The sequence below is a fragment of the Pseudonaja textilis genome, chromosome 1 (assembly GCF_049901715.1).
Source record: "Pseudonaja textilis isolate UNSWEBS1 chromosome 1, rPseTex1.2, whole genome shotgun sequence".
Classification (NCBI taxonomy): Eukaryota; Metazoa; Chordata; class Lepidosauria; order Squamata; family Elapidae; genus Pseudonaja; species Pseudonaja textilis.
The window spans coordinates 106,429,518-106,446,788 of record NC_141990.1 but is presented as its reverse complement, the minus strand read 5'-3'; the positions used below and the strand labels follow the sequence as shown (position 1 = coordinate 106,446,788).

General features: G+C 34.6%; 1 protein-coding gene across 1 annotated transcript in view; it reads left to right on the top strand.

Annotated features, from left to right (window-relative positions):
• UFL1 (UFM1 specific ligase 1) overlaps nucleotides 1–16,665 on the top strand; it is a 29,198-nt gene extending 12,533 nt beyond the window's left edge. The window contains exons 8-19 of the mRNA XM_026726697.2: nucleotides 1,450–1,596; nucleotides 2,641–2,816; nucleotides 4,420–4,599; nucleotides 5,703–5,823; nucleotides 7,309–7,431; nucleotides 8,494–8,614; nucleotides 9,991–10,154; nucleotides 11,117–11,247; nucleotides 12,290–12,370; nucleotides 13,240–13,325; nucleotides 14,375–14,555; nucleotides 16,417–16,665. Of these exons, the coding sequence (XP_026582482.2) occupies nucleotides 1,450–1,596; nucleotides 2,641–2,816; nucleotides 4,420–4,599; nucleotides 5,703–5,823; nucleotides 7,309–7,431; nucleotides 8,494–8,614; nucleotides 9,991–10,154; nucleotides 11,117–11,247; nucleotides 12,290–12,370; nucleotides 13,240–13,325; nucleotides 14,375–14,555; nucleotides 16,417–16,635 (1,730 nt within the window). The 3' untranslated portion in view covers nucleotides 16,636–16,665. The remainder of the gene's footprint in view (nucleotides 1–1,449; nucleotides 1,597–2,640; nucleotides 2,817–4,419; nucleotides 4,600–5,702; nucleotides 5,824–7,308; nucleotides 7,432–8,493; nucleotides 8,615–9,990; nucleotides 10,155–11,116; nucleotides 11,248–12,289; nucleotides 12,371–13,239; nucleotides 13,326–14,374; nucleotides 14,556–16,416) is intronic.
• Nucleotides 16,666–17,271: the final 606 nt, after the last annotated feature.

Genomic DNA, 17,271 nt, shown 5'->3' with positions numbered 1-17,271 from the left:
TAATAACTGTGGCAAGAAAGGTTGTAGAATGGGGGAAAACTCTCTTAACAAATGTCTCACTTAATAACAGTAATTTGGGGCTCAATTGTGGTCATAAGTCGAGGACTACCTGTAATTGCCTGTACTACAGTGCAGAGATTGGAAAAAGTGTGTAGCTGTTTTTCCCTTATTCTAGGAAGGAGCCTTGGTCATCATTCAACTATTTCAGCCTTATTCACATGTTACTTTCTATTATCCCTAAAGGAGCCCAAAGCATTTTGTTCTGGCCATTCAACTCCTTTATAGTTTGCCCTTGACAAAAAACAGAACAGCCATGCTATCAATAGTGTATTGCAGTGAACTGGATTCAGATGTGTACCCATTTAAAATAGATCCATTGAAGTCCATAAAATGTAATCATAATTTGTTTTGGAGCCAGTTTCTTAGCCCACTCAACAGGTTGTTGTTTTTAGTACCAGAGAGTGCTTTTCTCAGAAAGAAATTATTGTCTAAATTAAAAATAACCCTGTTAGAAAACATGTTGCTATGAAAGCTATTTTTATTAAAATAATAGATGTTACAATGAAAGTTTCTAGGGATTTTATGTCAACAAGCTGAAGCCTGGTGCAAATAACTGCTTCCCAGAATCCAGACTCTTTCTGAGCAAGGGGATCAAAAACACAAGAAAACACATATCATAACCTTTCTCTTCACTCCAGTCTTAATTGTTCTTGGAGTTTAAGTATTGCAATAGTGAGAAAGATCTGCAACTACTTGCTTTAGAAATCTTGCTGATATTCTCTGTGCTTCTCATTTTTTAAGACCTGGTTGTTACTGATGTTCTATTTTTTTTTTTACATAAATTGTCTATAAATTTGCAAATCAGCAAATTACTGCCAGCAAATCTATGCATATTAGAAAAGAATATTCCCAAAAATGTGCACACAAATGTGTATGAATTGCCATGTTTGTTTTTTTACGGCTGAATTTATTGCTGATGCAGAACTGGACTAAACCCGTAGAAAATGCCCCACTGATGATGTAAGAGTAAGTGGCAAGGTATATAAAAATACACTGTCATCTAATCTAAGGCCAGGAACATGCCTAGAAGCACTTCTCCATTTCACTTTTTAATCATTTGAATTTAAGTTGTGATCACCGTTATAAGAGACAGATGGGATTTGTAAAGCAAAAACAATGTTTACACATGAAAACTCACCTTGACCCAAACTTTCATGCTTCCAAATTACAAATCATACTGGAAACTAAGCGAATCCTATCTTAATCTTTTTAATTTACAAAAAAAAAACCCAGGTGTGGACCATTAAATATCCTTAACTACTTACTATGTTCTGCCAGCTCTGTTCCTGAAATGTATGGGTACATACTTTATTATTGCAGCTAAATTTGCTTTCATTATTTCTTTGTAAATCTTTTCTAATGCTGCGGATACTTCATTTCTTTCCTCAGCTTTGCTTGAAGAACTTATTAATTCTGGATGTCTGAAAGGCACAGTGGTTGGTGGAAGGCAAGATAAAGCTGTGTTTATCCCTGACATTTACGCCAGAACTCAGAGTAATTGGGTAGATTCATTTTTCAAGCAAAATGGTTATTTAGGTAACAAAATCCTTTTGATCAACCCTTTTTTAAAAAAAAATGTTTAAGAGAAGTATTGTATATTCTAGAGATTGTTTATACACATGTGTGTACACTTGTCAGTTCTTATCATCCTTGCGTGCATTTGTATGACGAAGAAAAGAACAGCAGTAACTAGGGAAAACATGAATTCTTAAAAGGTTAGCATCACTAAACAGGAGTTTTTACAATTGCTCTTTTATGTTCTCCTGTAGGGGATTTTGACCATTAATTGTTACGGAAAAGAAAGAAAGCGCATACTTGGGACTAGAAGTGTGCCTATGATTCCTGAATGAGGAGTTATAATAACCAATTATTACATTCCCAGAAATGGAGCAGTACGTTCCTTTTTCATCTATAAAGTAGAAAGAATGGAAAAATGTTTTTATAGTTCCACCAAAGCCCATTCTAGAAGCAGTTTCTGGCTTAGAAAAATAATACATTGCTTTCTTATTTACCTCCTCATTTACCCTATAGGAACTAATAATGAGTTTATTGTGGGGGAGAAAGCTGATGGCAGTCTTGAGTTGTAGAAGGCTCTATGGATAGAACTTCCCTTCATCTTTGGAATAGAGCTGAGACTGCTTTGGCCACAGTTCAGTGGTCAAAACAGCCTTTGGGCATAAGAAAGCTTCTAAGACTGGGATGTTCTGGAAAAAAATTGGGGTGGCCGTATAGCAGGGTCCCCTGTTTGCAAGTAGATGTTATTTGCTCTTAGTACCGTTTTTCTTGATGTTTTGATGACTAGGGAGCTGTTTGATACTGCTTTTGATAATTTATTTTTCTATTACCTTTTGTATTAATAAAAGTGGCTCAGAGCCTTTTAGGAATTTAATGCCATATACATTGCAGAAATAAATAAAATAAATTGAAGATAACAGGCTTTTAGGTAAGCTCAGAGTAAAACCCACAATCAATATATAAAGAAGGGTCTAGAATCCACTGAGAAGTAAATATCTGCCCCCACCCCATCCCCATCCTAAATACTTTGTATATCATTGTAAAAGACCTTGTATCATTTTGTAGAATTCGATGCATTGTCAAGACTTGGCATCCCTGATCCTGTGAGCTACATAAAGAAAAGATACAAGTCTTTGCCAATTTTGTTTCTGAAAGCATCTTGTGTTGGTCGTGAAATTTTAGATCAGGTGGAGGCATCTGTGGATGAAGCTATCAGTTCTGGTCTGTGGGTGGATATTATGGTATGGTTTTCCTTTTTTCTAACTTTCAATTATTTTTATTGTTGAGAAATAAGATCTAGCTTTCAGTGACATATGTTTTCTGTAGAAAATCCCACATTCAATCCCAAATATATGCGGGAAGAGCTGAGAAAGAATCTTGAATTAAATCTTACAGAGTACTTCCAATCATAATATGAGATATGATATCTTGTACCTGCATTTGTATGTAATTCTGTAATATAACAATGTATATCTAATTGTGACAGATTGAAATAGTGTGAATTCTAGAAGTACAGCCTCTCCCAGTTTTAGACTGTTGAAAATCCTTCGACAATCATTTATTCTAATTTGAAAAGTATTACTGGTTTAATTTCAAAGATTATCTTATAGCAAAACAATATTTAACCTGAGCAACAAAACATAGTGCTGTTTGAAGTGCTATTTTCTTATGAATTTTGAATGAACAGATTTATTTCTTAATATGGCCATCTATATAATATCAATGACATACTTGTATTGCTCCTTGATTCAGTTGGGGAGAAGAATGTATTTATTTTGAAATTCTATCAGATTTCTTTGAAGGCTGAAATCTGATATCTGTTTCATCAGCTCTTTAGAAAGCACTTGATATTAAATGTCTTTGAATGAATCTAGGGGTAAAATTAAAGTCCATTGTTACACAGAGACCTGAATGAGATTAGGATTCCTAAATTAATAATGTACCTTGCTTATGCTCAATAGTAACTTATAATTGACACAGTTTTTAATGCCTGCTTGAACTACTTCATCCAGCTTATTGCAGGAGTTTGTTTAAAAACACAACACCATTTTGCTGCTATAGATGACTGTTGAATTTTACTGTATGTCTGGAGCTATTAGAATGGAGCTGCAGTAGTAATTTCTTCACTTCCCTGTAGCAAGACTTACTAGACATATATTAATACGCATCCCCATCCTAATAGAATTATTGCTTGAAATCAACTTCCTGCAACCAAATTCTACAGAATGTAACCTTTGAGTTATAATATCTTAACTTATATTTTAATACAATTTGTGTTTGTCTGCTCCTTTCCTTACCTTTATTTATATTACAAGCGTGCTCACTGTTAAAATCTTGGTGGTTTCTTTTTATGCATTCTTCTATACAAATATACCTATTCAAATTACTATAGATATAACACAAGAACATCGATATCACAGTTAGCTTAATTCTGCCAACCTAATTCATCCAGATGTATATTCTTACAACCATGATGCCATGATGCTATCAGGCATCATGTTCATATTTTCATATCAATAGTTGGAGATGTAAAGTTTTGAATAAGGTTAGTTTCTTTTATGAAACTGAACTTTACATTGATAAATTCTGTGCCAGGTTTACTGTCATATATAAAATTTACAAACGACTGCGTATACATTATAACAATAACATGAGGATATTTTGAAATAAATTTCAAAATACTATGAAAGTATGAAGCTTTTGTTATAGTGTTTTGAAATGTAAATATCTTTTGCACACACTGTGAAGTGTTTACTTCCTTCTTGATTTCTTGAAATATTTTAGATGGTTCATTAACCAATAAATGTAAGCTTGAATGTGACCGTTTTTGTTTTATTGTCGTAGCCTCTTCTTCCAAGTTCATTATCTGTAGAAGATGCCAGCATGTTGCTTCAGCAAGTGATGAGATCCTTCAATAAGCAACCTTCAGCCTTGGTCTTTGGTGACACTAATGTAGTCAGTGAGAAATTTATCAGCAGCTGTGCTGATTTGTTTAGTGATCTTATGCATCAGAAAGCTGAAAAGGTTGGTTTACTGAGCGTAACATTTCAAAACAAACCTTGGAGAAGATTGCTTGCCTAATTTATAATTTCTAAGAGAATAGCCTAAGCAAAATTACAACCAAGATACATACTGTAAGCAATTTTGTGAAGCATTAGGGTATAAAGTGTAAAATTTATCTGCAGGAAAAATAGCCATCTAAAGCGAAAGATAGTAAGATTAAATGTTTCCTAACAAAGCCTGACATAATGCAGTACATACTGTCCAAGATAATAGTACTGAACTTGGATCTGAAACATATGTTACTTTCGTAGAGCTTATTGAACTTGTATCAGTCATCAAAATATAATAATCATTCCCCATTAGAGAAAAGAATATCTAGTTCAGTATTGTCTTTCTGAAGATAGCCAGATAACCTGGGAAATGTATTAGATAATTGATATAAAGCTTTGGCCTTTCCCTGTTTATTCTTTACTGGGTATGCAAAGACACAATACTTTACCACTGGGTCTCTTCCCAGTTGTCTCAACTGATGGACTTGAGGCAACGTTACAGATAAACCAAGTACAACAAAGAGGGAACAATGATTTCTGTGTCTGCAGAAATATATAGGCAGGATTTTTAAAAAAAAATCAGAAACACAAAGCAAAATGGCTGATCATACACATTCAAACGGACAAATGAACAGCTGTTCAGAAAGAGATGATTTGGAAAACATCTTCTGAAGGACTTGTCCTGACCATTCTTTAATTTCCCTATCTCTGGACAAGACTAGAGATACACATTCTTATAACTAGAACTGCTGCCTGGCTTAGCTTTCAGTTTTTAGGACATGGAGGGTATATTTGAACTGCAGATTGCCCACATAGGATCTCATATCCAAACCGTTTCCACATTATATAATTTTCTAGATTTAGCTTCAATTGAATCACAGGTTCTATATTTAGTTCAGGGTCTAGAATTTAAATGAGATGATATTGGGACCTTCCATGATTGATCTCATACTGCTCCAAACTTCTTTGGGTTTCAGGCTAATACTAAGCTGATGGGAAGATAAACTGAAAATCTTGACAACCCATAGGAATTCCTAATATTACTTACCTAATTTGATATGATATTCATTTCAGGAAATGAAAAATGATCCGGTTCATTTAATCACAGAAGAGGACTTGAAACACTCTGCTCTTATAGAAAACACATTTTTGAGCAGAAAAGACAAAAAGGATGAAAGAAGGAAGAAAGCCATAGGTAAACAAGTGGGACATAATCATGGGTATCCAAAATAGTTTGTACTCATCTCAGACAATCTGGGCTCCAACTGAAATTTTGAGTTTTAGATACTCTGTTCTGGACATGGTAAGAAATTGAATGGTATTGTTTTAGATTTGGACAAGCTCCATTTTTTTTTTCTGAAGAGAAGTGTTCCAAGTGTTTTGTGCTCTTCGGTGTGGTGGTTGGAAGCTATCTTGCCTTTTGTAGTTGACTTGTTATCTTTCCTATTTCCTTTTTCCTGAAGCTGACCAACGGGAGGAATAGTGGTTTCCCTTCTGCTGTTGCCTAGGGTGGCTGGGTTTTAGCTAGAATTTGGGATGATGATCTAATTTAGGCAGGTCAGGTAATAGTTTGAGTAATGAAATGTCTTCAAGAAAGCAACCAAGGTCAGAGAGTACCAAGGACCCCTTGTAGTCCATGCTACATGTAGTCCATTATGCTGCTGAGGAGATAGTAGCATGGTACATGTTTACTCAGAGTTAAAGCCCTCTGACTTTTCTGGGACCTGCCTTCAAAAGCATTTTATTCCTCTCTCAGCCCTCATTCATAAAATTTGTGAGTCTTCTGGAATAGGGATTACAGGCAATGGAAACTTATGATGGGAGGAAGGAGAAGAAAGTCCCATTGAAAAAATTACAAGAATTCTACTAGTGTGGATTGCATGAAAATCAGTCAAACTTGTGATTGTATGATGGTCCTTCTGTTAAGTGATATTTATCATGGGATAGATAGCTAAAAGACAGTTTTGTTCTCCAATAACAATAACTGTGGAGGAACAAACACAAAGCGTTTTTTTGAAGAAGGCACTTTATTCAGGCATTTCTTTGTAAAAATGCTTTAATATAAAAAATTTAAGCCTCAATAACAATGTCGCTCTAATTTTTCAGCTTACAACTATTTAGTGGGGCATACATCTAAAGCACTTGAATATAGCTTATAGCTAAAATGTTTTGGCTGGTGAATTGAAGCCATTTTATATGAAAAATACTACAAGACATTGTTCTGTTTAAATTACATACAATAATCATTTCCCCTCTTTGGAAAAACGGTGTTATTTTAATTCCAGTATTGGAAATTTAAATGTGTTTTCTTTCATTGCTAAGCAAATGTATAGTTGAAGTCTTGCTATAGATGTTGCTTTCTTTTTCCTAATAACTGTTTGATTTACATAGAAGTTGCATTTTGCAACCAGTTCTACATATATTTATATGGATGAAGAGAAAAATTAGAATAAATATTTAACTATTGTGCTCCTAGTGCTCTTTAATTCATTGCTTTTTACTGACTCCGTACATACTTTTATAAATTCAGGACTACTATTTTTTCCTGTTCGTTTTTTACAAGGATATCAGTTCCATTTCATTATGTTTATGAAAATAGATGATGATCTATGAATGTGTGCTATGAATATGACTTGACACATTCGTAGGGCCAATGGTAACTATATTGTTTTTCCACCAGAGGGCACTGGAAGGGTGAAAGATAGTGGTGGTGGAAATGCTAGAGAAATCAAAACTAAAAAAACAAAAAAGAAGGCAAGAAAAGATGCCGATAGTGATGACGAGGCACAAGCAAGTAGCACAAGTAAGTAGTGCTTGCTCTGATTTGCCACCTCTTGTAGTTTTTTAAGTCTATTTTGTGTTTCATTTTATTTGTACATGCTTGAATTTATCATAAAATGCATGTCTACAAAAATGTGTCTGTATATTATTATACCCTCATTAGAGAGTTTAATATATTAGTATGATGATGATTTTTATAGATAATTCTTTAAAAAGTGGCTTGAAGTATTAGGGCAATGTGGAAATGATACTTCTTGAATAGATCTATCTCAAATAGTAATGAAATGAACATGTACAAGAAATCCCAAATACAACTCTTTAGCGACTTTAATTTTTAATTACTTTTTATCTTAAAGAATTACATGAGATTGTTACATCTCGTGCTATGCAGAGCGTTTAAAGAAAGGGTCTGCTTTAATAACTCAAGGAGAGGTGAATCATTTACACTTTGTATGTTGTGAAGCATTTAATCAAATGCCTTGCCCAACCCCAACACCAGAGCACATTATTTACACCAAATAACAGTGATGGATCATTTAAGCTAGTAGTTTGAGGTAGAAAATCAATTTTATTAAGGCTCTCTCATTGATTGTTTTCCTGGATTAAATAATTAAAGATTTTGAGTAACACCTATGTCCTGATGACTTTACGTTCACATCCATGTAGTTTTTTGTGGCAGCTGTTCAGAACTGGTTTGCTATGAATTTTCTGGGATGTTTCTCAGTTTCCTAGTCCAGCCTACAACTATAGTTCCTAAATTTTCTGTAGATTAGTATTTAGTAGACTTGGCAATGCTTAGCTTTTCAAGATCAGCCAAGTCTGGTTAAGTAACGCACCTATCTGTGTTTTGAATTCAATTTATCATAACTTTATAAGAAACAAAGCTTAGATTTGTGATATGGACACATCTATAATTCAGAATAATTTTGGAGCAGTGCTCAGCACCTGATATTTTCCTGCATTGTAGAATAATCTTTGATATTAAGATAACTTTATTTTGCACTAGCTTTTACTGTAAAGATCTAGTAGTTTCTTCTATCAGGATCTGTTAAGTCAATTAGAAATGTTTGTCATATTACGACAGGTAGGAGCAAGCAACTTGAGATCCATTTTATGTCGCAAGAAGAAATTGAGGATGTTTTAAAAAAGCACATAAGGGACTGTCCTCAAGAGCTCATCACAGAACTTGCTGGTCATCTAATCAGGTAGCTGCAATCATTTATCCTGAGAAAATATTAAACTGCGTCTCTTGTACACAAAGCACCCAGAGGTCAAGTGACAAAATCTGCATTGAGGCACACATTCCATTCCTTACATACTTGGTGGCAATGTCACAGTGCAAGAATGGCAAGAGTTTGCATACTAAAATCTCAGTGGGATTTTTGTCATTGCTGGAGTTAGAAATGGATGCCTGCGCCTGTATTGCTCACAACCGGCCAAACAGAAACCCAGCATTTCATTTTGTAAGGAATACATAGAACTTGAAAGGGCAGAAACATTTTAAAATATTTTAACAAATGAAACTACAGCTGCAGGTAGTTGTAATATTACTCAGGTATGGGTCATTGTAATGTTTGTTTTTTCCAAAGAGATAAATCCCTGCATCTTTCATAATTTTTCATACATGCACATAGATGTACAATAGATGCATAGAATCATTCCCAATAAAGGGAATATTCTGTTCTCACTCTGACAGCAGTTGTGTATTGCTAATTTTTTCTAAGTCACAGATACTAATATTTGTGAAACCTTTGTAAATACAATAAGAGTTAAGAAGATGCTTATCTTGGTTAGAAGGATAGAAATACAAATATAATCACCATGGACTAAAAATAGTCTCTGGTTTGATCTGCAAGTGTATTCTGATTGTTTTGTAATCATTACCTTTATCTAGAGCTTGTAGGTTGGTTGCAATTTCACAGTGCAAGAATGGAGAGAGTCTGTGCTTTCTTAAATTCCCTTATGGATCATGACCTGAAATCTTCCACAAACCAGGTGTTCATTCCTTCAAGCACCTCCAGCAGATGAGTGAAAATGTTCCTGCTTTGTGAGGCATTAATGCCCCTAAAAAAATGGAAACTTCTTTCTTGAATCTTGTTTTATTGACTTGTAAATAGTTTGAATTTAAATTGTTAAATTGTTTCCTCCTTCCTTTATCTTTGTGAGAACATGTCTGAGATTTTTTTTTTCCAGGTTACATTCCCCCCCAGATTCAATGTTTTTTTTTAATCTGATCATTATCTTGATAGCCACTCTTCCTCCTATCCCTCAAGTTCATTCAGTCTGCCTATTAAACCCACTGGGAAAATTAATTTTAACAAGGCCAATAAAACACAAAGTACTGCAGGGCTAATTCTTTTTCGTGCCTGGGCATTCTGCCATCTAATATGGGGTCCTTCCCTTTCCTATCTTTACTGGAAGCCATTCACTCTTCTGTACTGACAGATGTGAAGGTCAGCCTGACATCAGCAGTTCTCTGATTCAAGACCAGGCTATTCTGTTTTGACAGTCTATCAATTTTGGACCAATGTTTGGTTTCTGCTAATTATCACCCTGTGTTCTGTTTCTCCCTATACTTTAGGCCCTTAACAAAGAACTATCAGGAAGTGTTGCGTTCAGTATTCTTGTCTTCAACTTCTTATTCTGGAGCTAGCAGAAAAAGGACCATTAAGGATTTGCAGGAAGAAGTTTCCAATTTGTATAACAATATCCGGTTATTTGAAAAAGGAGCAAAACATTTTACAGGTGAGATAAAGAGATCTCATAACAACATAATAAATAAGCATTTTGTTCTTAGAGCAGAGAATTATTGATTATGGAGAACTGGAAGAATAACAATTGAGCTAAACAACAGATAGATCAGAAAAACTTAGGTAGTTACAGTGAGTGAGGCTGGCTCAGGTCTTGATAAGTCAGTTTGTTTTAAGAATATTTTTTTGAATATGATTATAGTGGTTTGGTTCAAACATAATTTTGAAGTAAAAAAACTTGTGGTCGGGTTCCCATGGTTTGCTAAGAAGTTGGTAAATTGTATCATAATACAGTCTCTCTCTCTCTCTCTCTCTCTCCTCCTCTCCCTCTCCCTCTCCCTCCCTCCCTCCCTCTCTCCCTCCCTCCACTTTTTTGTTCCCAGGTTTTTTTTTATCTCTTTGTTTCACATGAACCCTTTTTTATTGTTTGCTGACTGTTTTAATTTCCAGCTGGTTGATTATACTTCTCCTTCAATTGTCTTAGACAATTTTCTGCTATACTTCGGCTCATTGTTTTTTCTGGTCTTCTCTGCTGCTTCATCTCTACAATACTTTTGTGTTGATCTTTATTGATTCTATAATTTGTGATTTACATAGTATGGATTATTGTTTTGTCTACTAGAAGCAGGATGATCCAATTTGAAATATTTGACATTTCCAGCAAGCTTTTCATGTTCTTTGATGTTATATTTTAGTAACAAAAGCAGCTGGGCACAGAGTTTCACAGTGTAACCCAAAGAAAGTTTACTGGGTACAAAGGGATAACTATGTCAAGAAATCTGTTCTTTTTTTATTTTGAGATTTCTATTTTGCCATTTAATCCATATATATATTTAATCCATATATATATGCCATTTAATATATATATATATTATGCTGAACTTAGATTGTGGACATTTCTTATGTAATGTGCTGATTTTAAACTAGCATTTTAATAATAGAAATGTTATTTTACAGATGAGGCACAAAATAACATTGCCAAACACATGCTGAAGACAGTTTGTACAGATATCACTAATCTTATTTTCAACTTCCTTGCTGCTGATGTAATGATGGCAGCTGATGACTATACCGCCATTACAACTGAGGTAGAACAATGCAATTTTCTGTAGTGTCTTGGTTTCTTAAAAGAATGAATGGGGTTCCCAAGCTGTGCAAGAAATCTACACATTTACAATTAATTTAAAAATCTTGACAGGTATCACATTTTACTGTGTTTGATTATGGCCTCCATAATCTTCCAAAACACACCAAAATTTAGCATCTCCAGTTGATTACTTAAATTGATTTTCAAAAAAAAAGATGAATGGGGGAACTTGAAGCCTTTAAGAGAGAACATTAGAAGAAATGCATTTGAAATTATTGTACAATAATTAAAATGAAAAGAATATTTCCAGCAGCCTGCTGAAAACATCACACAAGTAGTGTAAGGACAGTGGTGGACAGGGGCCCCTAGCATGCTATGGTCCATGGTGTCGTGAAGAATTGAATATGACTTAGTGACTGAAGAAGAAAAAAAATGGCAAGTTTATAGAAGAATGGGTGATATTTCAGATATCCTGGTCTTAAACTATTTAGCAATTTGTAGGAATAACCATCACCTTTAACACTGCACAGAAACAACTTAGCAGCAGTACAATTATGATGAAACCTGTGTAGTAGGATCAACAAGAGACACATTGAAAGGCATCAGTTGTGTTACATTGTGTTCTAATTGCAGTTGAAACACTCTTCAAGTGTATCTTAAATATGTAGAAATAATCTAAACTAGAAAAAGTTAAGCCAAGCATTGTATCATTTAGAATTAAGTAGCTGTGAGTTAGGTATCTTCCTTCCCCTCAGATAAGTAGCTATGGATAAAATTTTCAATATTTCCTGTCTGTTTCCCAGACTAGTACACAAGTAATAAAATTATTTAGGACATTACCATCCAATTCTTTCCTTATTTGTAAAAATAAGGAAGAGATAGATTTGGGCTAATAAATTACACACACACACGGGAGCGCACACACACACAAAAGACAGTTTTTAGAATATATTGATAATTGTGAAATATTTAAGCATTTTCAGAAATAAATGAGACCCTGAAACCTCACATTATCTTTAACATGTTATATTCTTCTTAAATAGATGAGGAAAAAAATTTTAAGTACATTATCTGAAGAGATGAGAGGTCCTTTAACAAAGCTCCATATTTCTCTGAATGGCAAGGTAAGTTCCAAGTTAATTATAAATTTGTTTTGTAATCAGTTTTGTTGAAGGATATTGTTAATTACTTATTAGCTTAATGACATTTTGAAATATGTAGATGTTAAGTCTGAACCACTCTTGATTAATCACTATTGGGTTAGTACCAGTCAGTTTGGGGGGGAAATGACATTTTATCTGAACAGAAATCAAAATGGAGATGAAGATAGGGACATCAACATTATAAAATTTAGTTTTCATGTCTATTTGGAGGAAGAAAGTTATAAAATGATAAAATTTCCTAATAGGAATAGGAAACGTTAATTACATTTTGATCAGTTAAAATGTCAGATTAGTTTTTAAATGTACTGTTTTGCTTTTGATTGAAATCTATATGAATTGTGGATAGTTCTCATTTGATCTATGCCATACCTTGATATAAGAATTGTGTTTAGTTTTTTTTCTTAAGTGACACATTGTGCTAGAACTATTCTTACGCAGTGTAATGGGTAAAGAGAGAAAATGGTAGAGCACTTGTAAAAGATATATCCTCACAGTCAGTGATTAGATTCAGGAATGGAATTACTTTTCAATTAACTGAACCTATCCAAAATCCTATATTTAAATTGTATTTCATTTATCTGACTATTACATCTGATCTCTCAAATGTTTATCCTATATCTCATCTAGATATACTACAGTCTTATCTGTGGTACATACCGCTGTGTAAACATCCTTGCTTCGATAGATGAAGGGTCTTTTCTCTCTCTTTTCCCCTTTCTGACGACTCATTGCTTTACTCTTTTTATATGTCTAGAAAATAATATTTTTGTTAGAAAAACTGCTGCAACTTGAACTGATGAATAATAAGTTTGTTTCTATATTTTTAAAAGACTTTGGAAGAATTTGTTTGTTGTCTTGATGCTGCTGCAGAGGCTTGTGATATTATGGTGAAAAAGGGAGATAAGAAGAAAGAAAGGTAACTGTTAATTTGGGGGTGATGGAAGATTACCATCTTGTTGTGGTGAAGATACTATAGTAATTCATATGAGTCTGAGAGTTCAAGTTCTGTGTAGAATCACCCTTGCCAATAAAATAGAAAGGGAAGCATGAATACTAAGTCTAATCGATAGCACAGGGGTTAGTTGGTCACGTTCTGGCTGAAGAAAGTAAACTGATATCACAGAAAAAAAGCTTAAAATTCAAGTCTGGAAGAAGGCAATAGCAACTTCCTTCTGTATTGTTGTCCATAAAACCGTACAGTCAAGGCTGTGACATTTGGACAGGTTTATATGCCAGCTGGAAAGACTTCCACTCTGAAAGGCATTCATCTAGTTCCCAGGGAATAGTTTAAAAAGCCCATAAGCAGATCAGGAGGTTCGGACATGGACTGACCAATTGTACTAGAAGAGCAAGGGTTTTTGTTGTTTGTTGTTTGCTTTTTAACTAAGAACATACATTGTGGGGGGAAATGAAATTAAAAATATCAGAGAGGGAGGGAGAGGGAGAGAGAAAAGAAAAAAAGAAAGAAAGGAAAGAAAGAGAAAGAAAGAAAGAAAGAAAGAAAGAAAGAAAGAAAGAAAGAAAGAAAGAGAAAGGAAAGGAGGAAAAGAAAAGAAAAGAAAGAAAGAAAAGTGGAAATTAATCTAATGATGATTTCCAGCTTTGCTCATGACACCAGATTTGTCTGTAAATGTTTTCTGGATAGAGAATTTGAGTTATTTTATATTATTGATCTAGTGAAGACCTGTTAGATTCTTAAATGTTTATTATCTGCTATTGTATTTAAAGGTTATAGTATAGGAGTCCAAAATTAGATATAATTGAAATATTTTCAATCTTATTGGTAGGTGAATAATTAGATAGAGCAGTATTTAATATGCGTATGGGCTCCCAAGAGAATTCTCTTCCAAGCCCATAGTTTTATGTTTTTTAACACATTATTTTGCAAATGTGTTGAACATTATGATAAATCTAAACATAATTTAGTTGATTAAAAAATAACTTTCTTCCTGTTTAATTTCTTAGACAAATCCTGTTTCAGCATAGACAAGCTCTGATTGAACATCTGAAAGTCGCAGAAGATCCAGCTCTTATTCTCCATCTGACATCAGTCTTGCTGTTTCAGTTCTCAACCCATTCCATGCTCCATGCACCAGGAAGATGCGTGCCACAGATAATTACTTTCTTAAGTACAAAGATCCCAGAGGTATTTTCACTGAAAACCAGGAGATTATTTTATATTCCTATGTCCCACTTGTAGACCTAATATACTTCATTCGCTGACAAGAGGGACGGTTGTGTTTTTGACTCTGGTTTTGCCTAATCAAAGAGTACAGGGGGTTAAGAAAAGAATTTCGCCCAGTCCTGGTGTATGGGGGTTAATTTGTTGGAAACCATATGTAATTCAGCAGGCTCATGAGTTTTATGCAACCACAAATCGGTCGTTAAAGTTTCCAGTGAATGAATGTTAAATGGTTCTTCCAGTAATTGAGAGTTTGCTTATTAAAGCAGAGCTCCCCAAACACACCATACTCACAATCTGCCCCTACAACTCTATTGGCCAGAATCTAGGGCAGGGCTGTCAAACTCCCGGCCTTGAACCGGATGCATAATGTGCTTGGTCACGCCCATGCCCATTTAGCAAAGGGGGGGAAAGTCCCGATACGTCACATGATGCCGCCATGACGTAACTTTGACACCCCTGGTCTAGGGTATTGGAAGAAGTCACGTCTAGATTCCAACACTTCTTGTTTCCTTCCTGGTCAGTTTCCTTTCACAAGCAGTGCTGAAGCTCACATCCTAGGATTGAAGGCCTTTTTCTTTTTTGAACCTATTTTGTAGCTGACTGGCTTCATGTCTTTTCAGACATAACATTTGAGCCAGTGCCTTTTCATTCCATCAGCTTTGGTGCTTCGTTTCTGCATTCCAGCTCTACTACATTTTTGTGGTTGCTTCTCCTCTAAGTTCATCTACAGTTTGCAATTGAATCTCCATATTGAACCTGGCCTCTTGATAATCAATATTACTATTATAGTCTTGGGCCTTCTCACAAGTGTCCATTCTGCATCTGCAATAGGGGTGGAGGGGGCAAAAGAAAGACATATACTGACATTCATTAAACCATTTTTAATGATTTACAGTACATTGGCAAACCACTATTTTTGAAGGACAGGCAGAATTAAAATGAAGTAGAGAAGTCTTAGGAAGGAGACTGCTGTGACAAGAGTTCCAGTGATTGAGAAATAGAAAGTTAGTTTTTTGGGATCCACTGGATCAAAAATCTCATGGACCTTTCAAAGAGTCTGGTTTTGTAACATAAACCCTGCTAGCCTGGGATAATAAAACAACAACTTTCCCACAAACATGCAGGATTTCTTACCTGACCAGTAGAAAATGATGGAGTTTGGGATATGATAAGGGATTCAATGCTGCCTGACCCTTAAATTGCACCACTCGTGGGCACTGCTATGCTCATTTATTGGAAAAGATCCATTGAATTTGATGGGCCTTGATTTTATGTGGATGTATAGAATTGTTTTGTAATGGTTTGTATTTCTATTACCATATTTTAGCAAAATATTTTAAGTCTGCAAGGAAATGAAACTTAAATAACTCTGGGTTAACAAATTAGACTTTTGATGCAGCTGTTACTTTACATTTCTGGATCTGACATATTCTTCATAAAAGAACTAAAACATGACACAGTGTACAGAACTGTACATTTCTCTGTTGCCTTGATCCCAATGTTATCATCCTGTTCAGAAAGCATTATTTAATTTGTTAGATTTTTTATTCCACTTTCATTTTGTGCATCTCGGGAAAGCATACATAATTTTCCCACTTCCCATTTTCCCCACAAAAACAGCCCTTAAAATGGATTGTCTCAGAGAAAGGGAGTGGCCCAAAGTCCTCCAGCTGGCTTCCATACTTTAAGGCAGGATTGGAACTCTTATCATTTCCTTTGATCCATCTTGTTTCTCTAGATTTTTGAGTTTATTTTTGTCTATTTCATTTGTAACATCTAATTAGCGCTCATAAAAGCCACTTTTTAATTTCTTTCTTTCTAGGATCAGCATTCTCTTCTTGTCAAGTACCAAGGATTAGTAGTGAAGCAACTGATAAGTCAAAACAAGAAGATTGGGCAAGGTGATGATGATTCAGTTGAGAGCACCTTGAACACAGAAGAAAACACAGAAGCAATCTGGAAAGAACTCCAGGAGCTGTCTGGGTCTGTCAAAGATCTTATTCTCAGGTCCAGAAAATCTTCTGTAACAGAGGAATGTTAAAACTAATAAACTTCCTTCAGGCTTCTCAAAGAGTCAGAATATTTTCTTAGAGAAAAACATTGCTGATGATCTTGAAACAGCCATGACTTTTAAAAGCTTTGCTTGGAAAACTGTACTGTATTATGAAATCCAGAAGGTGATAATGTAGTAGCTCTGTGTGCATCTAGTCAAGAAATATTCACTGAATATTAATTATGAAGAAAGGGAAAATAACAACTAAAGCTCCTCTATGAAGGAGGTGGGCAGTTAAATAAACAAGATTTTTTTTTTTTGACAAAAATAATTTACATTTTGGTCAGTTGATTTCTGTATTTTTATACAGCTGATAATTCTTGAATCAGGTGGTTATTAGGCAGGTTTATAAAAAGAATTAATATTAGGTTTTGGAGACTGGCTGCCTGCAGCAATTATCTCTAAATATAAAATATATTCGTTATATCAGTAATAGTATTATTAAAGTGCTTTATATACAGTCATGCCAACTTTCAGATTTTATACAACACTGTCTAGGACATTCTTTGTAATTTGACAACCTACAATTTCATACATTCAGTACAAGAGAGGTTTTTTTTTCACTTAGGAAATGTAGTACTTTTGCAAAATCATGAACGCTGGAACGTGGAGCCATTCTGAAAC